This window comes from Bombina bombina, chromosome 2, assembly GCF_027579735.1.
Source record: "Bombina bombina isolate aBomBom1 chromosome 2, aBomBom1.pri, whole genome shotgun sequence".
Taxonomy (NCBI): Eukaryota; Metazoa; Chordata; class Amphibia; order Anura; family Bombinatoridae; genus Bombina; species Bombina bombina.
Genome location: NC_069500.1, coordinates 6,362,528 through 6,386,752, shown reverse-complemented (window position 1 = coordinate 6,386,752; position 24,225 = coordinate 6,362,528). Strand labels below are relative to the sequence as shown.

The following is a 24,225-nucleotide window of genomic DNA, read 5'->3' as shown; positions in this document are numbered from 1 at the left end:
GTGCATGATGGATTGGTCTCTGAACTCATTTTTCGTGGTCATAATTCATGTTTTTAAATTGTAATCTTGAAATGCCTGCCTATATTTCACCACCCTGACATATTTATGAATCAGTCCCTGCATGCAAATATAATTATTTAAAACACAGAGGTTACATATGGGTTAGAAATGTTCCAACCACTGTTACTGGAGTGTTTTGTTCTGAGAACTAACTGCTCACTGCCTCCTATACAAAGCTTACAGAGGGGTTATAGTAAAGACTTGTCTTCCTCTGCCTTGTCTGCTAATCTGATCTAGAGGGAAGAGTGCATGAAGTTGCAGCTGAGGATTGGTATCACATATAACAAGTGAACAACAAAATAATCAAAGGATGCTGCTAATTCCCATACAACTTTTGCATTGTACAGGGTTTTATATCATCTGTGCGGCGGTTTAGCAAACGGCATACATGAATATCCAGGACTATGCTAGCATTTTATTGGATGCAGTACATGTTTTCTCCCTCTCAGGTTACTTCCCCACATATATGTAATCCCTATACAGTACTCACTGTCTCTCTGTTTTATTTATCTTCAGCAAATATCCAAAACATCTACTCCGACATCTAAACTATGGCACATAATGACATTTAGCCTGTGAGCGCACAGGTGCTCATCGTGCAACATAGGAAATATGCCATGAATATTGCGGAGCCATGCCCCTTGCCCACTAACCATGCTACCATGTATATCTATATGTGTATGTGTGTTGTATGTACGTGTGTGTTGTATGTATGTTTATGTGTGTGTTGTATGTATGTTTGTGTGTGTGTTGTATGCATGTGTATGTGCGCAGGGTGTATCTGCTTGTATGTGTGTGTTGTATGTATGTTTATGTGTGTGTTGTATGTATGTGTATGTGCGCAGGGTGTATCTGCTTGTATGTGTGTGTTTGTATGTATGTTTGTGTGTGTGTGTTGTTTGTATGCATGTGTATGTGCGCAGGGTGTATCTGCTTGTATGTGTGTGTTTGTATGTATGTTTGTGTGTGTGTTGTATGCATGTGTATGCGCGCAGGGTGTATCTGCTTGTATGTGTGTGTTTGTATGTATGTTTATGTGTGTGTTGTATGATAGGATCACAGACACCCCGGCAAATGAGTGTTTGGTAACGCTATAGATTCTATAAATATTCTGGCTCCAGCACATCGTAGCCGAGTTCTAGCAACAAAACGTCAGTTTATTTGTAGCACAGACATTGTGCACTGGTCATAGTAAAACCTACAACTGTTTTAGCAAAAGAACAAAACTTCAAATGTCTGAACGTAGGGTGATAAATGGCAGCGGTCCGTCACTGAAATAGGAACCTTCTTTCAGTTCCTGCTAGTGACTAAAATGAGCAAGTGCGCATGCGCAAATGGGCGTGAGCGTCGTGGCCAACACTCATGTCATTTGCTGTTAGAATCAGCCTCCAAATGACGTCAAGTTAGGAGGAGTTAGGAGTCCATTTTGGCTGTGAACGGCAGTTGTTTTTTTTTTTTTTTTTTAAATGAATAAACACTGAGGACTGCAGCACAGGGAGAACGATGTCCCCCATAATCGTGTGGCAAGTAACCTATTGGTTAAAGATTATTTTGAGTCTTAACTGTCCCTTTAAGTTCTCTTAGGACCCTTGGATAAATATTATCTGGACCAACAGACTTATTTACTTTTTTATTTTTCATAAAGCCCTTAAACCTCTTCTTCTGTAAAAAATAAATAAAAGTACTACTCATATTATCATTTAAAGTAACTTCCCTTTATAGAAATTTACTATCTTTATCATCTATTGTAACAACAAAACTAATCAGTTAGACAGTTTGCTATTTGTTTATCTCCTTCCACTACTCTATCATCATTCTTGAGTCTTACTATCCCTCTGTTGTGTGTGTTTTTTTTTTGTTTTTTTTGTTTTTTTACAAATTGTGCTATTTTCTCTTCTGCGTCAGCTTTAGCCTTTCTGGTTAGCTGTTTTGTCAACTTTTATTTGGGTTCTCCATTTTACCCAATTTTCTTCTGAGCCAGTGAGTTTGAATTTTTATAGACTATCTTTTTTTGTCTTCACTGCATATGCTAATTCTCTTGAAAACCGTATTTGTTTTCTTTTAATTTTACAAACAAGGCTAATACAGTGTTAAGGTGCATCTCAATAGTGTTTTTAAAATATTCCCTCTATTCTTGTACTCCTGTCATCTGTGCCATTCTTTTTATAGAATTATTTAGGTATCTGCCGATGTAAGACAAATCAGTTGTTCTAAAGTCTAAAACTTTTGTTTTACTATGGTTGATTATCACTAGAGCCTATGGGGAAGATTTAATACCAGATCCTGAGAGTAACCTATTCCACCCTAATACCAGCTCCTGAGAGTAGCCTATTCCACCCTAATACCAGCTCCTGAGAGTAGCCTATACTGCCCTAATACCAGCTCCTGAATAGCCTATACTGCCTTAATTCCAGCTCATGAGTATCCTATACTGCCTTAATTCCAGCTCATGAGTAGTCTATACTGCCCTAATACCAACTCCTGAGGGTAGCATATACTCCCCTAATACCAGCTCATGCATAATCTATACTGCCCTAATACCTGCTCCTGAGAGTAGCCTATACTGCCCTAATACCAGCTCATGAATAGCCTATACTGCCCTAATACCAGCTCATGAATAGCCTATACCAGCTTTATAACAGCTCCTGAGAGTAGCCTATATCACCCTTATACCAGCTCCTGAGAGTAGCCTATATTTCCTTTATACCAGCTCCTGAGAGTAGCCTATATCACCCTTATACCAGGTCCTGAGAGTAGCCTATATCACCTTTATACCAGCTCCTGGGAGTAGCCTATATTACCTTTATACCAGCTCCTGAGAGTAGCCTATATCACCTTTATACCAGCTCCTGAGAGTAGCCTATATCACCCTTATACCAGCTCCTGAGAGTAGCCTATATTACCTTTATACCAGCTCCTGAGAGTAGCCTATATCACCCTTATACCAGCTCCTGAGAGTAGCCTATACCACCCATATACCAGCACAATAATCTATGTGGGCTTTTTGGCACATTTTATTTTAATGTTTTTGTTTCTCCTTTACACCTAGAACCTGCAAAGTGAGCTAAACAACCTAAAATGTCTTTCTAAAACAGTTTGTGGGACCTCACTTTATTGACTAGACTCTTTAGATAAGATCGCCATAGCTAAAAGCTTTAGATCATCATCCGATTGCCCCGCAAGCACCAGCTGTATTGTGTCTGATTTTCATGTTTGTCTCACACAGTTGGGGCTGAAGCGTTTTCGTGGGGTTGTGATCCTGGGATATAACTCGCCAGAATGGTTTGTGGCAGAAATTGGATCAATCTTGGCCGGGTAAGTTCTATTATCCGTGACTGATACGTGACTTAATACTTGCAATGTGCACATACTGTGGTCTAGTTAAAGGATGGGGGTGACGAGGGGCTGCTGGGCTCAGTTGTTCCTTTTAACTCCTTCGCTGCATGGCTCACGTTAGAATTTCCACCTGTTGTTTACACTTCTGTGCCCAGTTTAGTGTCCTAATTCTACATCATTATTATTTAAATGTATTGTATTCTTGTTATCTGAACTAATGTTGTTCAAAGCTAAACCTGCCCATGTGTCCTGGAGAGAGTACTCGCTAACTGTTTATTTACGCCCATGCACCCTGCAGAGAGTACTCGCTAACTGTTTATTTACGCCCATGTGCCCTGCAGAGAGTACTCACTGCTTATTTACACCCATGTGCCCTGCAGAGAATACTCACTGTTTATTTACACCCATGCACCCTGCAGAGAGTACTCACTAACTGTTTATTTACACCCATGCACCCTGCAGAGAGTACTCACTAACTGCTTATTTGCACCCTGCAGAGAGTACTCACTAACTGTTTATTTACGCCCATGCACCTTGCAGAGAGTACTCACTAACTGCTTATTTACACCCATGCACCCTGCAGAGAGTACTCACTAACTGCTAATTTACACCCATGCGCCCTGCAGAGAGTACTCACTAACTGCTTATTTACACCCATGCACCCTGCAGAGAGTACTCACTAACTGCTTATTTACACCCATGCGCCCTGCAGAGAGTACTCACTGTTTATTTACACCCATGCACCCTGCAGAGAATACTCACTAACTGCTTAGTTACGCCCATGCACCCTGCAGAGAGTACTCACTAACTGCTTATTTACACCCATGCGCCCTGCAGAGAGTACTCACTAACTGCTTATTTACACCCATGCGCCCTGCAGAGAGTACTCACTGTTTATTTACACCCATGCACCCTGCAGAGAATACTCACTAACTGCTTAGTTACGCCCATGCACCCTGCAGAGAGTACTCACTAACTGCTTATTTACGCCCATGCACCCTGCAGAGAGTACTCACTAACTGTTTATTTACGCCCATGCACCCTGCAGAGAGTACTCGCTAACTGTTTACTTACGTCATGCACCCTGCAGAGTACTCGCTAACTGTTTACTTACGTCCATGCACCCTGCAGAGAGTACTCACTAACTGCTTATTTACGCCCATGCACCCTGCAGAGAGTACTCACTAACTGCTTATTTACACCCATGTGCCCTGCAGAGAGTACTCACTAACTGCTTATTTACGCCCATGCACCCTGCAGAGAGTACTCACTAACTGTTTATTTACGCCCATGCACCCTGCAGAGTACTCGCTAACTGTTTACTTACGTCCATGCACCCTGCAGAGTACTCGCTAACTGTTTACTTACGTCCATGCACCCTGCAGAGAGTACTCACTAACTGCTTATTTACGCCCATGCACCCTGCAGAGAGTACTCACTAACTGCTTATTTACACCCATGTGCCCTGCAGAGAGTACTCACTAACTGCTTATTTACGCCCATGCCCCCTGCAGAGAGTACTCACTAACTGCTTATTTACGCCCATGCACCCTGCAGAGTACTCGCTAACTGTTTACTTACGTCCATGCACCCTGCAGAGTACTCGCTAACTGTTTACTTACGTCCATGCACCCTGCAGAGAGTACTCACTAACTGCTTATTTACGCCCATGCACCCTGCAGAGTACTCACTAACTGCTTATTTACGCCCATGCACCCTGCAGAGTACTCACTAACTGCTTATTTACACCCATGCGCCCTGTAGAGAGTACTCACTAACTGTTTATTTACGCCCATGCACCCTGCAGAGAGTACTCACTGTTTATTTACACCCATGCACCCTGCAGAGAGTACTCACTAACTGCTTATTTACACACATGCACTCCCTGCAGAGAGTACTCACTAACTGCTTATTTACACCCATGCGCCCTGCAGAGAGTACTCACTAACTGCTTATTTACACCCATGCACCCTGCAGAGAGTACTCACTAACTGCTTATTTACACCCATGCACCCTGCAGAGAGTACTCACTAACTGCTTATTTACACACATGCACTCCCTGCAGAGAGTACTCACTAACTGCTTATTTACACCCATGCGCCCTGCAGAGAGTACTCAATAACTGCTTATTTACACCCATGCCCCCTGCAGAGAGTACTCAATAACTGCTTATTTACACCCATGCCCCCTGCAGAGAGTACTCACTAACTGCTTATTTACGCCCATGCACCCTGCAGAGAGTACTCACTAACTGCTTATTTACGCCCATGCACCCTGCAGAGAGTACTCGCTAACTGCTTATTTACACCCATGCACCCTGCAGAGAGTACTCGCTAACTGCTTATTTACGCCCATGCACCCTGCAGAGAGTACTCGCTAACTGCTTATTTACACCCATGCGCCCTGCAGAGAGTACTCATTGTTTATTTACACCCATGCGCCCTGCAGAGACATAGTTGCCAACAGTCCCTGATTTCCAGGGACAGTCCCTGGATTTTGTTGTATGTCCCTGGATTTTTTTTGTCCCTGAAAATCTCTTTTGCACAACATTTGTTGTTTGCATATATATATATATATATATATATACACACACATACACACACATACATATATACAGATAGATAGATGATAAATAGATATAGTGTATTATTTAAATATAATTCATTCCTAATGGAATATTATTATTATTATTGAATGGATTCACATATTATTTGTCTTTCTAATTTTGATGCTGTGTTGTAAAAATAACCATATGCCCAGAATGTGTTCCAGAGACTGGGTAGGTGTAAGAGCTTGGTGCTGTAATCTGTATAATAAACTATGGATAAGTCTAAATTATACTATTACTTTCAAATGGGTGTGTTTTGATTGCAGAACTGTGTGGGCGGAGCAGTTGAACAGTAGGTCGTCAATACTCCAGTAACCCGCTTGCTCTGCTGCAAAGTGTCCCTGGAATTTTTTTGGAAATGTTGGCAACTATGCAGAGAGTACTCACTAACTGCTTATTTACACCCATGTACCCTTCAGAGAGTACTCACTGCTTATTTACACCCATGCACCCTGCAGAGAGTACTCACTAACTGCTTATTTACACCCATGTACCCTTCAGAGAGTACTCACTAACTGCTTATTTACACCCATGCACCCTGCAGAGAGTACTCACTAACTGTTTATTTACACCCATGTACCCTGCAGAGAGTACTTTCTAACTGCTTATTTACACCCATGCATAGGCTTACCAGAAGTCCCACTTTGACTGGGATTGTCCCTGTTTGGAGGCGCTGTCCCAGTGTCCCCTACAGGATTACTCCTGCATTCCCCTACAGGATTACTCCTGCATTCCCCTACACTATTACTCCTGCATTCCCCTACACTATTACTCCTACATTCCCCTACACTATTACTCCTGCATTCCTCTACAGTATTACTCCTGCATTCCTCTACAGTATTACTCCTGCATTCCTCTACAGTATTACTCCTGCATTCCTCTACAGTATTACTCCTGCATTCCCCTACAGTATTACTCCTGCATTCCCCTACAGTATTACTCCTGCATTCCCCTACAGTATTACTCCTGCATTCCCCTACAGTATTACTCCTGCATTCCCCTACAGGATTACTCCTGCATTCCCCTACACGATTACTCCTGCATTCCCCTACACGATTACTCCTGCATTCCCCTACAGTATTACTCCTGCATTCCCCTACAGTATTACTCCTGCATTCCCCTACAGTATTACTCCTGCATTTCCCCTACAGTATTACTCCTGCATTTCCCCTACAGTATTACTCCTGCATTTCCCCTACACTATTACTCCTGCATTTCCCCTACACTATTACTCCTGCATTCCCCTACACTATTACTCCTGCATTCCCCTACACTATTACTCCTGCATTCCCCTACACTATTACTCCTGCATTCCCCTACACTATTACTCCTGCATTCCCCTACACTATTACTCCTGCATTACCCCTGCATTCCCCTACAGTATTACTCCTGCATTTCCCCTACACTATTACTCCTGCATTTCCCCTACTGTATTACTCCTGCATTCCCTTACTGTATTACTCCTGCATTCCCCTACAGTATTACCCCTGCATTCCCCTACACTATTACCCCTGCATTCCCCTACACTATTACTCCTGCATTCCCCTACAGTATTACTCCTGCATTCCCCCACACTATTACTCCTGCATTCCCCCACACTATTACTCCTGCATTCCCCCACACTATTACTCCTGCATTCCCCTACACTATTACTCCTGCATTCCCCTACACTATTACTCCTGCATTCCCCTACACTATTACTCCTGCATTCCCCTACACTATTACCCCTGCATTCCCCTACAGTATTACCCCTGCATTCCCCTACAGTATTACCCCAGCATTCCCCTACAGTATTACCCCAGCATTCCCCTACAGTATTACCCCAGCATTCCCCTACAGTATTACCCCAGCATTCCCCTACAGTATTACCCCTGCATTCCCTTACAGTATTACTCTTGCATTCCCCTACACTATTACTCCTGCATTACCCTACATTATTACGCTTGCATTACCCTACATTATTACGCTTGCATTACCCTACGCTATTACGCTTGCATTACCTTACACTATTACTCCTGCATTCCTTTACAGTATTACTCCTTCATTCTCTTACAGTATTACGCCTGCATTCCCTTACAGTATTACGCCTGCATCCCCTTACAGTATTACAGATGTACAGTAGAGACTGTAATGACACGTATTGTAAGGGAATACTGCAGTACCTGAGTATGTATAAGGCTAAGTACAGACGTACAGTAGAGACGGTAATGACACATACTGTAAGGGAATACAGCAGTACCTGGGTATGTATAAGGCTAAGTACAGATGTACAGTATAGACGGTAATGACACATACTGTAAGGGAATACAGCAGTACCTGGGTATGTATAAGGCTAAGTACAGATGTACAGTAGAGACGGTAATGACACATACTGTAAGGGAATACAGCAGTACCTGGGTATGTATAAGGATAAGTACAGAAATACAGTAGAAACGGTAATGACACATACTGTAAGGGAATGCAGCAGTAGCTGGGTATGTATAAGGCTAAGTACAGACGTACAGTAGAGACGGTAATGACACATACTGTAAGGGAATAGAGCAGTACCAGGGTATGTATAAGGCTAAGTACAGACATACAGTATAGACAGTACTGACACATACTGTAAGGGAATACAGCAGTACCTGGGTATGTATATGGCTAAGTACAGATGTACAGTACAGACGGTAATGACACATACTGTAAGGGAATACAGCAGTACCTGGGTATGTATAAGGCTAAGTACAGATGTACAGTACAGACGGTAATGACACATACTGTAAGGGAATAAAACAGTGCCTGGGTATGTATAAGACTAAGAACAGATGTATAGTGAGCATAACATGAGGTAGCTGTCGTGTTTCTCAGCACTTATCCTTGGTGGGTAGTAATCTTTTATTTTCACCTTGTCTCCTCTCTACCAGGGGTGTAGCCATTGGAATTGATCCCTCCTGTGCACCCTCATATTTTTTGGATGTGGCTTTACGTTGTGATGCACAAGTACTGATTGTACAAGGCCAGGCCCAGCTAATGGATGTTCTTGAGGTGAGAGGGACAATTGGTAACACGTCATTATCAAAGTATATTATTGTGTTATTTATAAAGAGCTGTTTTATACGCAGGGCCGGTGCTCCCACTAGGCAAACTAGTCAGCTGCCTAGGGCGCAGCCAGCCCCAACCCCGGGTTCCCCAGACTCCTCTGGTATGATACGCCCCCTCGTCTCCTTTATCCCTCTATACCACACTTTCCCACTTCTCCTTTATCACTCTATACCACATTCCCCTTTTCTCCTTTACACCCCTGTACCACACAATCCCTCAACTATCTGGCACTTTCCCTCTTCGATGCATTCTGGACACAATCCCTATCCAGTCTGACACTGTGGCACCTGCGCATGATGCGTTGATCAGATGGCGGTACCCATGGGCACTTCAGAGACATGTGCAGGAGAACCTACTTTGCAGATGCGCAAGGTAACTGGGGTAACTCAGACACCAGTTGAGACCTTGTTGGCTCCGCAGAAACAGACACTCGAAAACTCAGGACTGTCTGGCAGCTTCTGGCTAACCAGGATAGCAGGGACGAAACTACAGGTGGTGCAGAGGTTGCAATTGCGACTGGGTGTCAGGGTGCCAGGAATCGGACTGAGACGAGAAGTGCAGAAATAATCACACCTTTTATTAATAGCAAAAAATAATAAAAAGTCCACAAGTCGCATAACAAGCCAGGAATCAAAAAACAGAGCTGGTAGTCAGACGAGCCAAGTCAGGAGCCAAAGCGAATAGTCAGACGAGCCGGAATCAGGAACAAGGAGAACAGCAGAGTCAGGAACAAGCCAGGGATCAGGAACCAGGAGGGACGCCAGATAGCCAGGTAATATACAGGAGCTCTCACAAACAGGTCTGAGACAACGCAAATCATACTGAACCGAGGCAATTTAAATAATAAGTGATGACATCACAATTCTGAGACTGCATCCTGTCTCACACGGATGATGCACACCAGTCTGGCCATAAAAGGAAGTGCAGAAAATGAGCAGCATTCCCCACAATTATTATTATTATTATACTTTATTTATGAAGCGCCAACATGCAGCGCTGTCCATGGATACAATTCATTTAAATAAAACAATACAAGACTTGTAAGAGACAGGACAAAATTTACAAACACATACAGGAGGGATTGAGGACCCTATTCCCGTGGGAACTTACAATCTAGAAGGGTAGGAGGTTGAGAAACAGGAGGTAAGGATTGCAAGATTTGGAAAGATGTTAATACAGAGTTAGATGAGGGAAATGTTAGGTAAGTAAAGTTAATTTATTATTGAGCTGGGTTGTAGGCTTCCCTGAACAGAAAAGTCTTCAGGGAACATTTAAAGGAAGACAGATTAGGGCAAAGCCTTACAGCACGAGGGAGAGTGTTCCAGAGGGTAGGTGCTGCATGACAGAAGTCCTGCAGTCTAACATGAGAGGAGGTGATAGTTGCTGATGCAAGGAGCAGGTCATTGTTGGATCTTAGTGGACGGGCTGGAGTATACTTGTGTATTAGAGAGGATAGGTAGAGGGGAGCGGCGTTGGTGAGAGCTTTGTATGTAAGGGTGAGAATTTTGAATTTAATTCTGCTGTGAATGGGGAGCCAATGAAGGGACTCGCAGAGAGGTGCAGTAGATACAGATCGACGGGAAAGGTGGATCAGCCTGGCAGAGGCATTTAGGATGGATTGAAGGGGGGAGAGGCAGAAAAGAGGAAGGCCAGCGAGTAGTCAGCAAGAGAGGTGAGTAAAATGGCTGCCAGCAGCACATGGCAAACAAAACAGGTAAAAACCCTGACACTGGGTGCCCAGCTTAAATATATTGTCAACAATCTTTGGAACTGAGAAAAAGATTGAGAATTATTGTTGACAATAAGTTTGGTCAAGGGTACAATTACGTTTTACTCAACATATTGTCCCTTTGCAACTGCAAAGGGGACATTTCGAGGATGGCAACTGTTTGCATGCAGTAGTGCATTGCCAGCTGTAGGTTTCCTGTAGATGTTACTGATAATCTTTCCTTGTTTGGTTTCTTCCAAAGAGATATCCAAAAAATCAATGGTATTCCATTGTAATACAGAAGTGAAGCTAATACCAATGGTATTGCTGTTAATATAATCAATAAACTCTGAGAACTCTGAGTCTTTGCCCAGCCAAATGAGGAGGCAGTCATCAATATAACGTCCGTAATATTGGACCAGATGTCTGTGGGGGTTATCATCCCTATAGATGTGGGACAGCTCCCACCAACCCATGAACAGGTTGGCATAGGAGGGGGCAAACTTGGCCCCCATTGCTGTCCCACACCTCTGGAGATAAAACCCCCCTTCAAACATGAAATAATTATAGGTTAACAGAAACCCAAGAATCCTCAGAGTATATTTTTGAAAATACTCACTGAAGTAAGAATAGTAAGAATTGTCCAAGTATATTATTGTGTTATTTATAAAGAGCTGTTGTTATACACAGGGCCGGTGCTCCCACTAGGCAATCTAGGCAGCTGCCTAGGTCGCAGCCAGCCCCAACCCCGAGTTCCCCAGACTCCTCTGGTATGATACGCCCCTTCGTCTCCTTTATCCCTCTATACCACACTTTCCCTCTTCTCCTTTATCACTCTATACCACATTCCCCTTTTCTCCTTTACACCAATGTACGACATAGTCCCTCAACTATCTGGCTCTTTCCCTCTTCGCTGCATTCTGGACACAATCCCTATCCAGTCTGACACTGTGGCATGGTGCGTTGATTCAGAGACGTGTGCAGGAGAACCTACTTTGCAGAGGTGCAAGGTAACTGGGGCAACTCGGACACCAGTTGAGACCTCGTTGGCTCGGCAGAAACAGACACTCGAAACCTCAGGACTGTCTGGCAGCTTCTGGCTAACCAGCATAGCAGGAGCAATACTACAGGGGGTGCAGAGGTCGCAATTGCGACTGGAGGGTGGGGGCCCTATATATATATATATATATATATATATATATATATATATATATATATATATATATATATATATATATATATATATATATATATATATATGTATATGTATATCAGCAATCGAATCAAAGCACTCACTGGTCTTCTGACATCAAAAGTGAAGAATTTTATTAAGTGACGTTTCGGGACCTTTAGCGTCCCTTCTTCTGACAAACACAAGGTGCAAATGAACAAACTTATAAAGGCCTACCAATCCCTCCCCCAAACAAACTCCAATCACAGGAGGACGTGTGCAAAACTAAAAGACTAAACCATTCTACAGGCTTAAAGATGTTCTTTCACAAAAATGATAAACATAAACTTTAGTGTGTACATAGTGAAAAGTGATCGAGTGATATGTAATAATCTTAATGTAAACAAATATATGTGAAAAAATAGTGAAAAGGCACTGATCCTACTCCTTAGTTAATGTCCCAAACCGCAAAATGTCCCCTCAGTAAGTGAATAGAATGTTCCAAAGTAATTGCATTCACTGTATAGGCACCAAATGCTACCACCCCTCTCTCCTGATAGGCCAAACAATCACTGTTGTCATGGTAGCGTTTATAGCTACAGCCCGGAACAGTTCACATCTCCAGATCGCATCATGGATCGGCCACAAATGCACTAAACCCCTCTGTCTCAACATGCCTTATGTACAACTCTGACATCAAATTGTCACTGGGGTAAACCGCACTACCAAAACAACTGAAAAAAACGGAACTGTCCCTTGTCAGTTCGTAGCTGCCAGTCTTAGCCCGCACACTTCACATCCTGATAGGGTACACGGGCCACACCTCTCAGACCATTGGTTCAAATCACACTCCCACACAAAACTTCACTTGTCACACATCGGATCGTCTGCTATGACTTAGTTTCAACTGTAATCATAAACCGCAAGTCCACACATGGAGAGCTCATCGCTCTACTCCTACACCTATGCTGAATTCAGAGAAGCATAAAATAGTAACCCATCATAATTCCCAATCAATTCTCGCCCCCACATTAAGCCTCACATATCATACATCAGACCGTCTGAAAAGGCTGCTCCCCGCAACAGCACAAGAACCAGATCCACTTAGAGAGCACATCGCTCTATCCCTACAGTTATACATAACTAAGAGAAGTATATACATCGAAACTCTTTGTTACTACGTGTTAGACCACGCCCCCTGTTGTGTTAGCAAGCCACATCTCATTACTCATAGGCTAAAAGCCCTACACACCTACAGCTCACTTCAGACTGCCTTCAGAATTGTAACAATCAATTGGAACAACAATCACAATCATCAACAAACATATATAAAAAAGGCTCATCATGCAATCCATTCAGAAGAGAATGCACAGAGCTCAAACAAAAATTACAAAATACACACTGCCACCATCGTATATTTATGTTGCAAAAAAATATATATGTAATGAACTCAAAATATATTAGACTGGGAAATATATATCACCAAGTGAACAGTGACCACTATAATCACAAAATAAAGAATTAGTAATAATAATCCCCAGGTGATGTCAGAAGACCAGTGAGTGCTTTGATTCGATTGCTGTTATATACTCCTTGATAGCACCCTGGCAGTTAAAGTACGGTGGTGAGAGTGCATGTACCAAGAACTTTTTATATATATATATTTAAATAAAAAACGACCTGCCACTGCCTGCACTGATATCATGTGAGTGTGACATGATACTTCACTAGTGTCTCTGACTACAGGGGATAGTGTTTCTGTTTTACCCATTGGTGTTTGTGTGCGTGTGTTTGCATGTATGTGTGTGTGTGACTGTGTGTGTATTTATGCATGTATTCATGTGTGTGTGTGTGTATGTGACTGTGTGTGTATTTATGCATGTATTCGTGTGTGACTGTGTGTGTATTTATGCATGTATGTGTGACTGTGTGTGTATTTATGCATGTATTCATGTGTGTGTGTATGTGACTGTGTGTATTTATGCATGTGTGTGTGTGTCTGTGTATTTATGCATGTATGTGTGACTGTGTGTGTATTTATGCATGTATTCATGTGTGTGTGTATGTGACTGTGTGTATTTATGCGTGTGTGTGTGACTGTGTGTGTATTTATGCGTGTGTGTGACTGTGTGTGTATTTATGCATGCGTGTGACTGTGTGTGTATTTATGCATGCGTGTGTGTATGTGACTGTGTGTGTATTTATGCGTGTGTGTGTGACTGTGTGTATTTATGTGTGTGTATGTGACTGTGTTTGTATTTATGCATGTGTGTGTGTGACTGTGTGTATTTATGCATGTGTGTGTGTGTGTATGTGACTGTGTGTGTCTGTGTATGTGACTGTGTGTGTATTTATGCATGCATGCGTGTGTGTATGTGACTGTGTGTGTATTTATGCATGCGTGTGTCTGTGTATGTGACTGTGTGTGTGTATTTATGCATGCATGCGTGTGTGTGTGTGACTGTGTGTGTATTTATGCATGCATGCGTGTGTGTGTGACTGTGTGTGTATTTATGCATGTATGTATGTGTGTGTATGTTTGCGGAACCAGCAAATTACAGGCCTTGTTACTACAGCATGGGGGAGGGGGTAAACAGTGTCACTATACAGTACCACTATATACAGTATGGGGGGCTGGACCATGTCACAGACTACTGTGGTCCTTTATAAAGTACTGGGGCGGGTAGGGTCAGGCCAGCCATCTCACCGGCAGATTACAGACTGTGTCACTGACTCACTATATACAGTACTGGTGGGTTAAACAGTGTCACTATATACAGTAACAGGGGGTCAGACCATCTCACAGACTGTGTCACTGACTCACTATATACAGTACTGGTGGGTTAAACAGTGTCACTATATACAGTAACAGGGAGTCAGACCATCTCACAGACTGTGTCACTGACTCACTATATACAGTACTGGTGGGTTAAACAGTGTCACTATATACAGTAACAGGGGGTCAGACCATCTCACAGACTGTGTCACTGACTCACTATATACAGTACTGGTGGGTTAAACAGTGTCACTATATACAGTAACAGGGGGTCAGACCATCTCACAGACTGTGGGCACAGGTCACCTCCTATTGCAGACGTAATCTGATTCACATTTTTTTTTCTGTATTAAATTTAAAAAATAAAAAGATATGTCTCAAATTCACTTTTTTGGGGGGTGGGGGGGGGGGCCTTCTTAGATTCTTGCACCTGGGCCCTGTGGTTTCTAGTTACGTCTCTGCAGGATAGTGCTGCTGAGAGCCATCACTGGAAAATATTGTGACAGCTTCATACTTTAAGTTATAATTGCCCTTAGAGCTCATGGTTTGAGATAAATATAGTTCCCATATTACGTATATATTGTGAGTGACAGTCCCCCTAACATGCAAACATGTGATAAACCCAATATTGTGTATATGTTGTGAGAGTGACAACCCCATGCTTTATATACAGTTAGTGACAGTCCCCCTGCAATACATACAATGACAATCTACGTATTGTGTATATACTGTGAGTGACAATCTACATATTGTGTATATACTGTGAGTGGCAATTGCCATGTTTATTTACTATTAATGACAGCTCCTATGCCATACATACAGTGAGCTGGCAACCCCCATATTACTTATATGCTGTGAGTGGGACAGTCCCCATTCTATGCATACAGTGAGTGGCAATCTACATATTGTGTATATACTGTGAGTGACAATCACAACATTGTGTATATATATATATTTAGAGTGAAATCCCCATGCCATACATTCAGTGAATGAACTCCCTTATTGTGTATATATTGTGAGTGGCAGAGTCTATACCACGTATACAGTGAGTGATAGTCTCCATATTGTATACATACAGTGTGTGAAAACCACCTATTGGAAGCATCTGGTCCATCACAATGTGTATATTTATCTGCCTGACTCTCACACCTACACTGCCTGCTATTCACCCTACCTGCCTCTCACACACACTACCCCCTGCTCACCCTACCTGCCTCTCACACACACAACCCCCTGCTCACCCTACCTGCCCTACACACACACAACCCCCTGCTCACCCTACCTGCCCTACACACACACAGCCCCCTGCTGACCCTACCTGCCTCTCACATACACAGCTCCCTGCTGACCCTACCTGCCTCTCACATACACAGCCCCCTGCTCACCCTACCTGCCTCTCACATACACAGCCCCCTGCTCACCCTACCTGCATCTCACATACACTGCCCCATGCTCACCCTACCTGCCTCTCCCTCTCACACACACAGCCCCCTGCTCACCCTACCTGCCTCTCCCTCTCACACACACAGCCCCCTGCTCACCCTACCTGCCTCTCCCTCTCACACACTGTTACGGTTACCCTTAGTCTCGCTGAGAGATGGACCGCTTAGTAGCCTGGATCCCTATTGCTAAAGAGGGGAGAAGCTGCTTTCCATAGTATTCTATATGAGTCTCGCAAATATAGAATAATCTCCCTTAGCTGCAGTACAGCTAGGATACCCTTCTGCCCACAAAAACGATTCAACGCTGCGATTGAGGGTCAAACAAGAACTCAGGACTGGGATGCCCAGCCTGCTTTTTATTAAGGTTACATGCACACAGGGCACTCCCGGGGGGGGGGGGGGAGCACAAAATCCCCCATCACACAGTTAGAGAGCAATGTCCTTTGACAGGCCACAATAGGATTACAGTACTTAAGATAACAAGTTTACAAGTTCATCTTATCAATTAGCAGTCTGGCTCCAGAGGTGATTAGACAATGGAATTGTTTATCACTAAACTTAGAGCTGAGGCCAGCAAACTTGTATTTAGACAATAGTTTCTAAAAGCTGAAAAAAGTTAACTCTTTATGAAATGATACTTGTTACGGTTTTCTTGGAGCCCTTCTTAGGCGCTGGCTTGGCTGGTTCAGGCATTGCTGCTGGGAAATAAGCTCTTCACAACAAAATAACTAATGCTTCTGTAACAGTGCTCCCTTTCTGTGGAACACTCTGGCAGACACGGTCTGACCCCTTTTCGGGGCAGACTAAGGCTGTCCAGACCGTTGGTTATGCGGGGCTGAGGTCGGTTTGTCTGGACAACCCGTCGGCGTTGCCATTCTGTTTCCCAGGTCTGTAAGTAATGGTGAAATTGAAGGGTTGCAACGATAAGCTCCAACGTAATAGCCTGCCGTTATCTCCAGAGACCCGGTTCAGCCACACCAACGGGTTATGGTCGGTGACCAGGGTGAACTCCTGACCATATAAATAGGGAGTCAATTTCTTTAATGCCCACACCAAAGCCAAACACTCCTTTTCGACCGCTGCATAGCTGACTTCGCGGGGCAGGAGCTTCCGGCTGATGTATGCAACTGGATGCTCCCCTCCATCTTTGCCTACTTGGCTGAGGACGGCTCCCAGCCTGAACATGGAAGCATCTGTATGGACGATAAAACGTTTGTAAAGGGCTGGGGCCGCCAAGACAGGAGCGTTAATTAGAGCATTTTTGAGAGCCTGGAAAGCCGTTTCACAGTGGGGAGACCACAGGACCTGTCGAGGTAAGTTTTTCTTGGTCAAGTCAGTCAGGGGTTTGGCAAGTGTGCTGTAGTCTGGTACGACCCGTCTATAGTACCCTGCCGTGCCCAGGAAGGCTAGGACCTGAGTCTTAGTGATGGGGGTGGGCCAATTGGCGACAGCTTCTATCTTGGCCGGCTCTGGTCGCTGCTTTCCACACCCCACCCGGTGACCCAGGTACTGTACCTCGGCCATCCCAAAGTGGCATTTTTCTGGCTTCAGAGTCAGGCCAGCAGCCCGGATCTGATCCAGAACCATTCCTACATGAGCTAAGTGGTCCTCCCATGACTCACTGTGGATCACTATGTCGTCCAGGTAGGCGCAAGCAAAACTCTGGAAGCCATCCAGGAGCCTATCTACCAAGCGCTGGAATGTAGCTGGGGCATTCTTCATCCCAAACGGCATTACCCTAAACTGATATAAGCCGAATGGGGTGACGAATGCCGACTTGGGGATAGCCTCCGGGGCCAGGGGAATCTGCCAGTAACCTTTGCAGAGGTCAATAGTGGTCAGGTAATTTCCCCTGGCTATACGATCGAGTAGCTCGTCTACCCTGGGCATAGGGTAAGCGTCCGTCACGGTTTTTTCATTGAGCCTCCGATAGTCTACGCAGAACCGGGTGGTCCCATCTTTCTTGGGCACCAAGACAACTGGGGAGGCCCAGGGACTATCGGAGGGCTCAATTACCCTGAGCTGGAGCATCTCATCGATCTCCTTCTTCATTCCTGTCCTAACTGCTTCGGGGATTCGGTACGGAGCCTGGCGCAAGGGAGCTTGTCCCGGAGTATCTACCTGGTGGGTGGTTAAAGTAGTGTACCCTGGCTTCGGGGAGAAGGTGAGGAGTTGGCTGAGCTGCTCCCTTTCAGTGGGGCTAAGTCGGTCTCCTATCTGAACCTGAGCCACTATACCTGTGGGGAGACTCTTTTCTAATAGGTCTGGAATGGGTAGACTGTCGGGGTCTTCCTGAGGGGAACAACATACGGCCGTCACGTTCTCTGGTCGCTCAAAAGATTCCTTGAGCATGTTTACATGGAATGTCTTTCTAAGATTGTTGTCATGGCAGCTAGCTATCACATAAGTGGTTTCTCCCCTTTTCTCTACGATCTGGTAGGGACTCTGCCAGGACGCCTGCAATTTGTCTGTCTTCACCGGCTTAAGTACTAACACCTTTTGTCCTATGGTGAAGATTCTCTTTCGGGCCCCCCGATCGTACCATACTTTCTGTCTTCTCTGGGCCAACTGGAGATTAGCCCGCACGGATTTGGCTAATTGCTCCATTCGGTCCCTGAGTTCCAGCACGTATGGCACAATGGGGACACCGTCAGCCTCCATCTCTCCCTCCCAGTGCTCCCGGATCAGGTTTAGGGGTCCCCGTACCTTTCTTCCGTAGAGCAACTCGAAGGGAGAGAACCCTGTCGTTTCCTGGGGCACCTCCCGATAAGCAAATAGGTGCGGCAGGAAGCGTTCCCAGTCTCGGTATTCCTGAGTGAACGTCTTGAGCATTTGCTTGAGGGTCCCATTGAACCTCTCACACAGCCCGTTCGTCTGGGGGTGGTATGGGGAGCTCAGGAGGGACTTAATTTTGCAAACCTGCCAGAGTTGTTGGGTCAATTCAGCCGTAAATTGGGTGCCTCGGTCGGATAGGATTTCTTTTGGAAATCCTACCCGGGAGAACACCTGTACTAGTGCATTCGCTACCGTATCCGCTTGTATGTTGGATAGGGCGACAGCCTCTGGGTACCTGGTAGCGTAGTCCACTACGGTAAGAATGTAGCGCTTACCGGAGGGACTAGGGGTAGCCAGTGGTCCCACTAGGTCAATAGCAACCCGGCTGAAGGGTTCCTCTACAATGGGCATATTTACTAGATGGGCTTTAGGGTGATCGCCTCGCCTTCCTACTCGTTGACACACATCGCAGGTGTTACAGTAAGTTCTAACGTCAGCGTGCACCCTTGGCCAAAAGAACGTGTGAGTAATGCGGTGTAGGGTACGGGTTACAGCTAGGTGGCCTGCTAAGGGGATGTCGTGGCCTATCTTGAGGATTTCTTGACGTTATTTGTGGGGCACTACCAGCTGTCGCCTACGCTGTCCCCTTTTCTCTGTCCAGCGGTATATTTTCCCTTTTTCCCATAAGAATGTTTCGTTATCTGCCCCGCCCCCTCCGGTCTCTGCTCGTTCCCGGTACTTTTGTAAAGTCGGGTCAGTCTTAGACTCTGTCTCGAAAGCATCTGGGGTGTCCCAGGGTATGGGGCCTAACATGTCAGGCAAGGTCGGGGTAGGTCTTACCTGTGTCTCCCGCACTGGTGAGAGCTCTCGCTTCATCCGGGCTTGGGCCCGTGTAGTCACTGGGTCCGCCTCGTTGTTGCATACTGGAGCATAGGCAGAAGTCATGGGGCCCAAATCGTTGCCCAGTAGTACTTCGGCAGGTAAATTATCCATTATGCCCACGTTCACAGCCCCCTTTCCTGCTCCCCAATCAAGATGCACTTGAGCTGTTGGAATTTTGTACACATCCCCCCCCGCCACTCTAACGGCCACAGTCTGTCCGGATCGCTTGTGCTCTGGCACCAAATGACTCTGTACCAGCGTGATAGTAGCCCCTGTGTCTCTCAATCCCTCTGTAGATCGCCCCTCGAGCCATACCTTCTGCCGATGGTGCTGGCGGTTATCTGAGGCAGCATATACAGGGTCCACCTCGTGAAGCGGCCCCACATATCCCTCCATAGGGGCCTCTTGGTTAACACAGAGGGCCCGGGCCGGACGATAGGACCCAGAGGGGTAATTGTAATTCCTGGGTGTCTGGTGCGTATTAAGGGGGCAGCTAGCCATGAAATGCCCTGGTTGCTTGCATCGGTGGCAAGTCGGTCTTGGACGCTCAGAGCTGTTATTGGGTGGTCCTGAGTGTCGGACGGGCCCTGTGGGCACCGGGGCTCGGAATTCAGCACGAGGGGGTGCACGGTAAACCTCTCTGGGTTCGACCCGTGCTGGAGCTTGGTAGTTCATGGGTTCGTGAAGACGGGAGTCATAATGTTCATCGGCCAATTTGGATGCTTCTTCTAAGGTAGAAGGCCGCCTGTCTCGCAGCCATTCCTTCCCTTGCTGTTCCATGCCATTATAAAAATGTTCTAAGAGAAACAATTGTAAAATTTCCTCACCAGTCACCGCTTTACTTCCGCTCAGCCAGTGATTTGCCGCTCTCCGCATTCGGTGCGCCCATTCCATATGGGTATCGTTAGGCTTCTTTTTCGTGCCCCGAAACTGTCGGCGATACGTGTCCGGAGTTACAGCGTACCGTCGTAACAGTGTCTCCTTAACTAGCTCATACTGTGTCACTTCCTCAGCACCCAGAGTACGAAAGGCTTCCAGGGCTTGCCCGGATAGTTTCCCAGACAATATCGTGGGCCACTCTCTGTTGGGAATCTGGTGCAGGGCACATTGCCTTTCGAAGTCCGCCAAATATTCATCAATCCCTGTCTCGCTCTCTAGGAAGGGTCGAAATGCCGCATAGGGTATCTTGGGCCTCCCAGCATTTTCGACAGGGATGATTACCTGCGGGGCTTCAGCATTGCGGTGTGCGTTCGCTAGGTTGAGTTCGTGGGCTCGAGTCTCTCGTATATCCTCGTCCGCCTCCGCCATCAACTGCTGTACCAATTCCATGGAGGGGTTCGGCCCGTATAATGAGAGCCTTTCCCGAACAATCCTGGTTTTTTCGTCACTAATCGTGGTCGGTGTTTCCGCCATTGTGAAGCTCTGATCCAGTTCGGTCAATTCTGCGATCAGCTCTCTCCTCGGCTGGTTGCTGGCGTACCCCCCTCTGCTTTCAAGTAAATCCTTTAGGGTTGTACGCTTCAATTTTTCGTAAGCGCTCTCCATCCGTTCTGTACCTCTCCTAGGAAATCCAGGAAAATCCAGCCGCTGCCGCCAAATGTTACGGTTACCCTTAGTCTCGCTGAGAGATGGACCGCTTAGTAGCCTGGATCCCTATTGCTAAAGAGGGGAGAAGCTGCTTTCCATAGTATTCTATATGAGTCTCGCAAATATAGAATAATCTCCCTTAGCTGCAGTACAGCTAGGATACCCTTCTGCCCACAAAAACGAGTCAACGCTGCGATTGAGGGTCAAACAAGAACTCAGGACTGGGATGCCCAGCCTGCTTTTTATTAAGGTTGCATGCACACAGGGCACTCCCAGGGGGGGGGGGGAAGCACAAAATCCCCCATCACACAGTTAGATAGAGAGCAATGTCCTTTGACAGGCCACAATAGGATTACAGTACTTAAGATAACAAGTTTACAAGTTCATCTTATCAATTAGCAGTCTGGCTCCAGAGGTGATTAGACAATGGGATTGTTTATCACTGAACTTAGAGCTGAGGCCAGCAAACTTGTATTTAGACAATAGTTTCTAAAAGCTGAAAAAAGTTAACTCTTTATGAAATGATACTTGTTACGGTTTTCTTGGAGCCCTTCTTAGGCGCTGGCTTGGCTGGTTCAGGCATTGCTGCTGGGAAATAAGCTCTTCACAACAAAATAACTAATGCTTCTGTAACACACACACAGCCCCCTGCTTACCCTACCTGCCTCTCGCATACACAGCCCCATGTTCACCCTACCTGCCTGTCCCTCTCACACACACAGCCCCCTGTTAACCCTACCTGCCCTACGCACACACAGCCCCCTGCTCACCCTACCTGCCTCTCACATACACAGAAAAAACACAAAATATACAGCGCTAAAATCCAAGAAGATACCTTTGCCACTCTCCAACTATCTCCCCCAAATAGATAATATATCAAACTAATACTCTAATGAGAGGGTGCTAAAGTAACTTGACACACCTAATCATATAAATAATACATACAATGGAGGTTAAGAATAGTCAATTTTACTCAGTGTTTTAAAAGATAACAGGGACGTCTCCCTAATAAAGATACATAGCTCAGTACAAAGTAAAAAACAAAAAACAATAAAAGTCGATCAAAATAACAATGTTACAAATATCTTTAAGGAATACCACCCTATTAAAAATATTGCGCAAAAAATATCAAAAAATAAAGATGTGTTAAAAAACTTGTTAAAGTTCCGATCACTACATATATCTTATGGTGAATCTTCAACTTATAATGTCCCTTTATCCTGAGTTAGTCCAATGGACCTTTCTGATAATACAACAGGTGTTAGTTCGATATAGCTTTGCTGGTAATTTTGTAAGTGTAACTTTCACTCTATAGCCGTAATATGTAACAATGTTCCATTTGTTATATGTATATAACAGAATCTGTTTAAGTACACCAAAGTGTATTATTTTATGTCTTTTGTATCCGTATATCACCTCTGAATGTGGACAATTATAACAGTGACTCACGTAATGTTGCAGCAGCTACGGTCAGATTGCTGCTGGTGTCGGTCTGATTGCCTTTAGCACGCCGCTCTTTGCGTATGTGAGGCTTGTCAACCTTAGGCTTTTCGTCCACCGTAAAAAAGACTCACCGCTCCTTGCGTATGAGAGTCCTGCTGGATCCCGACTGACAGCCCCTGGGATGTAGGACACGCCGTTTCTTGCGTGTGAATGATCCGCTGTGTCCCGGTTCAAATAAATGGATGGTTTGAGCAAACACCCGCTCTTAGCGTATTACACGCGCGGGCTAAAACTAGGTACATAGTGTAGTGGGTTCTTGGCAGGTGAGCAACTTCCTCCTTCTACGCGTTTCACCCGTATATCTGGGCTTTTTCAAGATGTCAGTTGCTCCCAGAACTTCATTTAAAAATCTGCCGGTTCTTTCTTATTGGTTGATCAGTTTCTAATACTTTTGACTTAAGGTGGATTTGTGGAATCATTGTATTTTAGGTGGAATTTTGGGGTGATGTATTTATACGGACTTTTGTTTGCTATATCGGTTCTCTATTTTTCTAAAATTGAAAACATTTATATGAAAAATGAAAAATAATAAATAAAAAATAATAATAAATAAGGACATAATTATGAAAAAAGTATATGTAAAAAGCATATGAAAAATATTATTTCAGGGTGGTAATTCCAAAGGGTGGTATTCTACTTAATATATTGATCTATATAAACATGTATATGTTTGACATTATATTTTATGAATAGTCATGAAATATATTATTTCAGGGTGGTAATTCCAAAGGGTGGTAATCTGCTTAATATATAGGTCTATATGAACATGTATATGTTTGACATTATATTTTATAAGTGGTCGTGGAATATATTCTTAATGTATGAATAGATCTTAATTTTAGCATTTTATCCTGGATTATTTGGTCACCTTGATATCATATATATGTTACTTCTGTGTTCCTCATTCTTGATTAATTGTTATTTAGTTATAGTCTCCGCCTTTTGTGAACTATAAAAAGATGGTGAGTGAATCATCTATACATCAGGTCTTAATGTGCCATATAAAGTCCTAACCTGGATATTTCCATTATGATAATATAATTATGTCGATGGTGTGAACACTTGATATGAGACTTGGGAATTGATGTGGATTTAGTACCATGGATACCGGATTAGATATTAAAATTTACTATTGTGGTATATTACTCTTAGGATTTAATCTCCTAGAATTGGAGACAGATAATACCATAGATACTAAATTAGATACTAAATTTTTTTTACTACTGTGTATATTACTCTTAGGATTTAATCTCCTAGAAATGGAGACAAGTCCATCTCTGAATTTAGACCTCTTGG

The 24,225-nt window shown here is 44.4% G+C and overlaps 1 protein-coding gene across 1 annotated transcript in view; it reads left to right on the top strand.

The window, feature by feature from the left end:
- Window positions 1-24,225, top strand: part of LOC128646832 (uncharacterized) — a 355,386-nt gene that overhangs the window by 116,780 nt on the left and 214,381 nt on the right. The window contains exons 8-9 of the mRNA XM_053699630.1: window positions 3,287-3,375; window positions 8,908-9,028. Of these exons, the coding sequence (XP_053555605.1) occupies window positions 3,287-3,375; window positions 8,908-9,028 (210 nt within the window). The remainder of the gene's footprint in view (window positions 1-3,286; window positions 3,376-8,907; window positions 9,029-24,225) is intronic.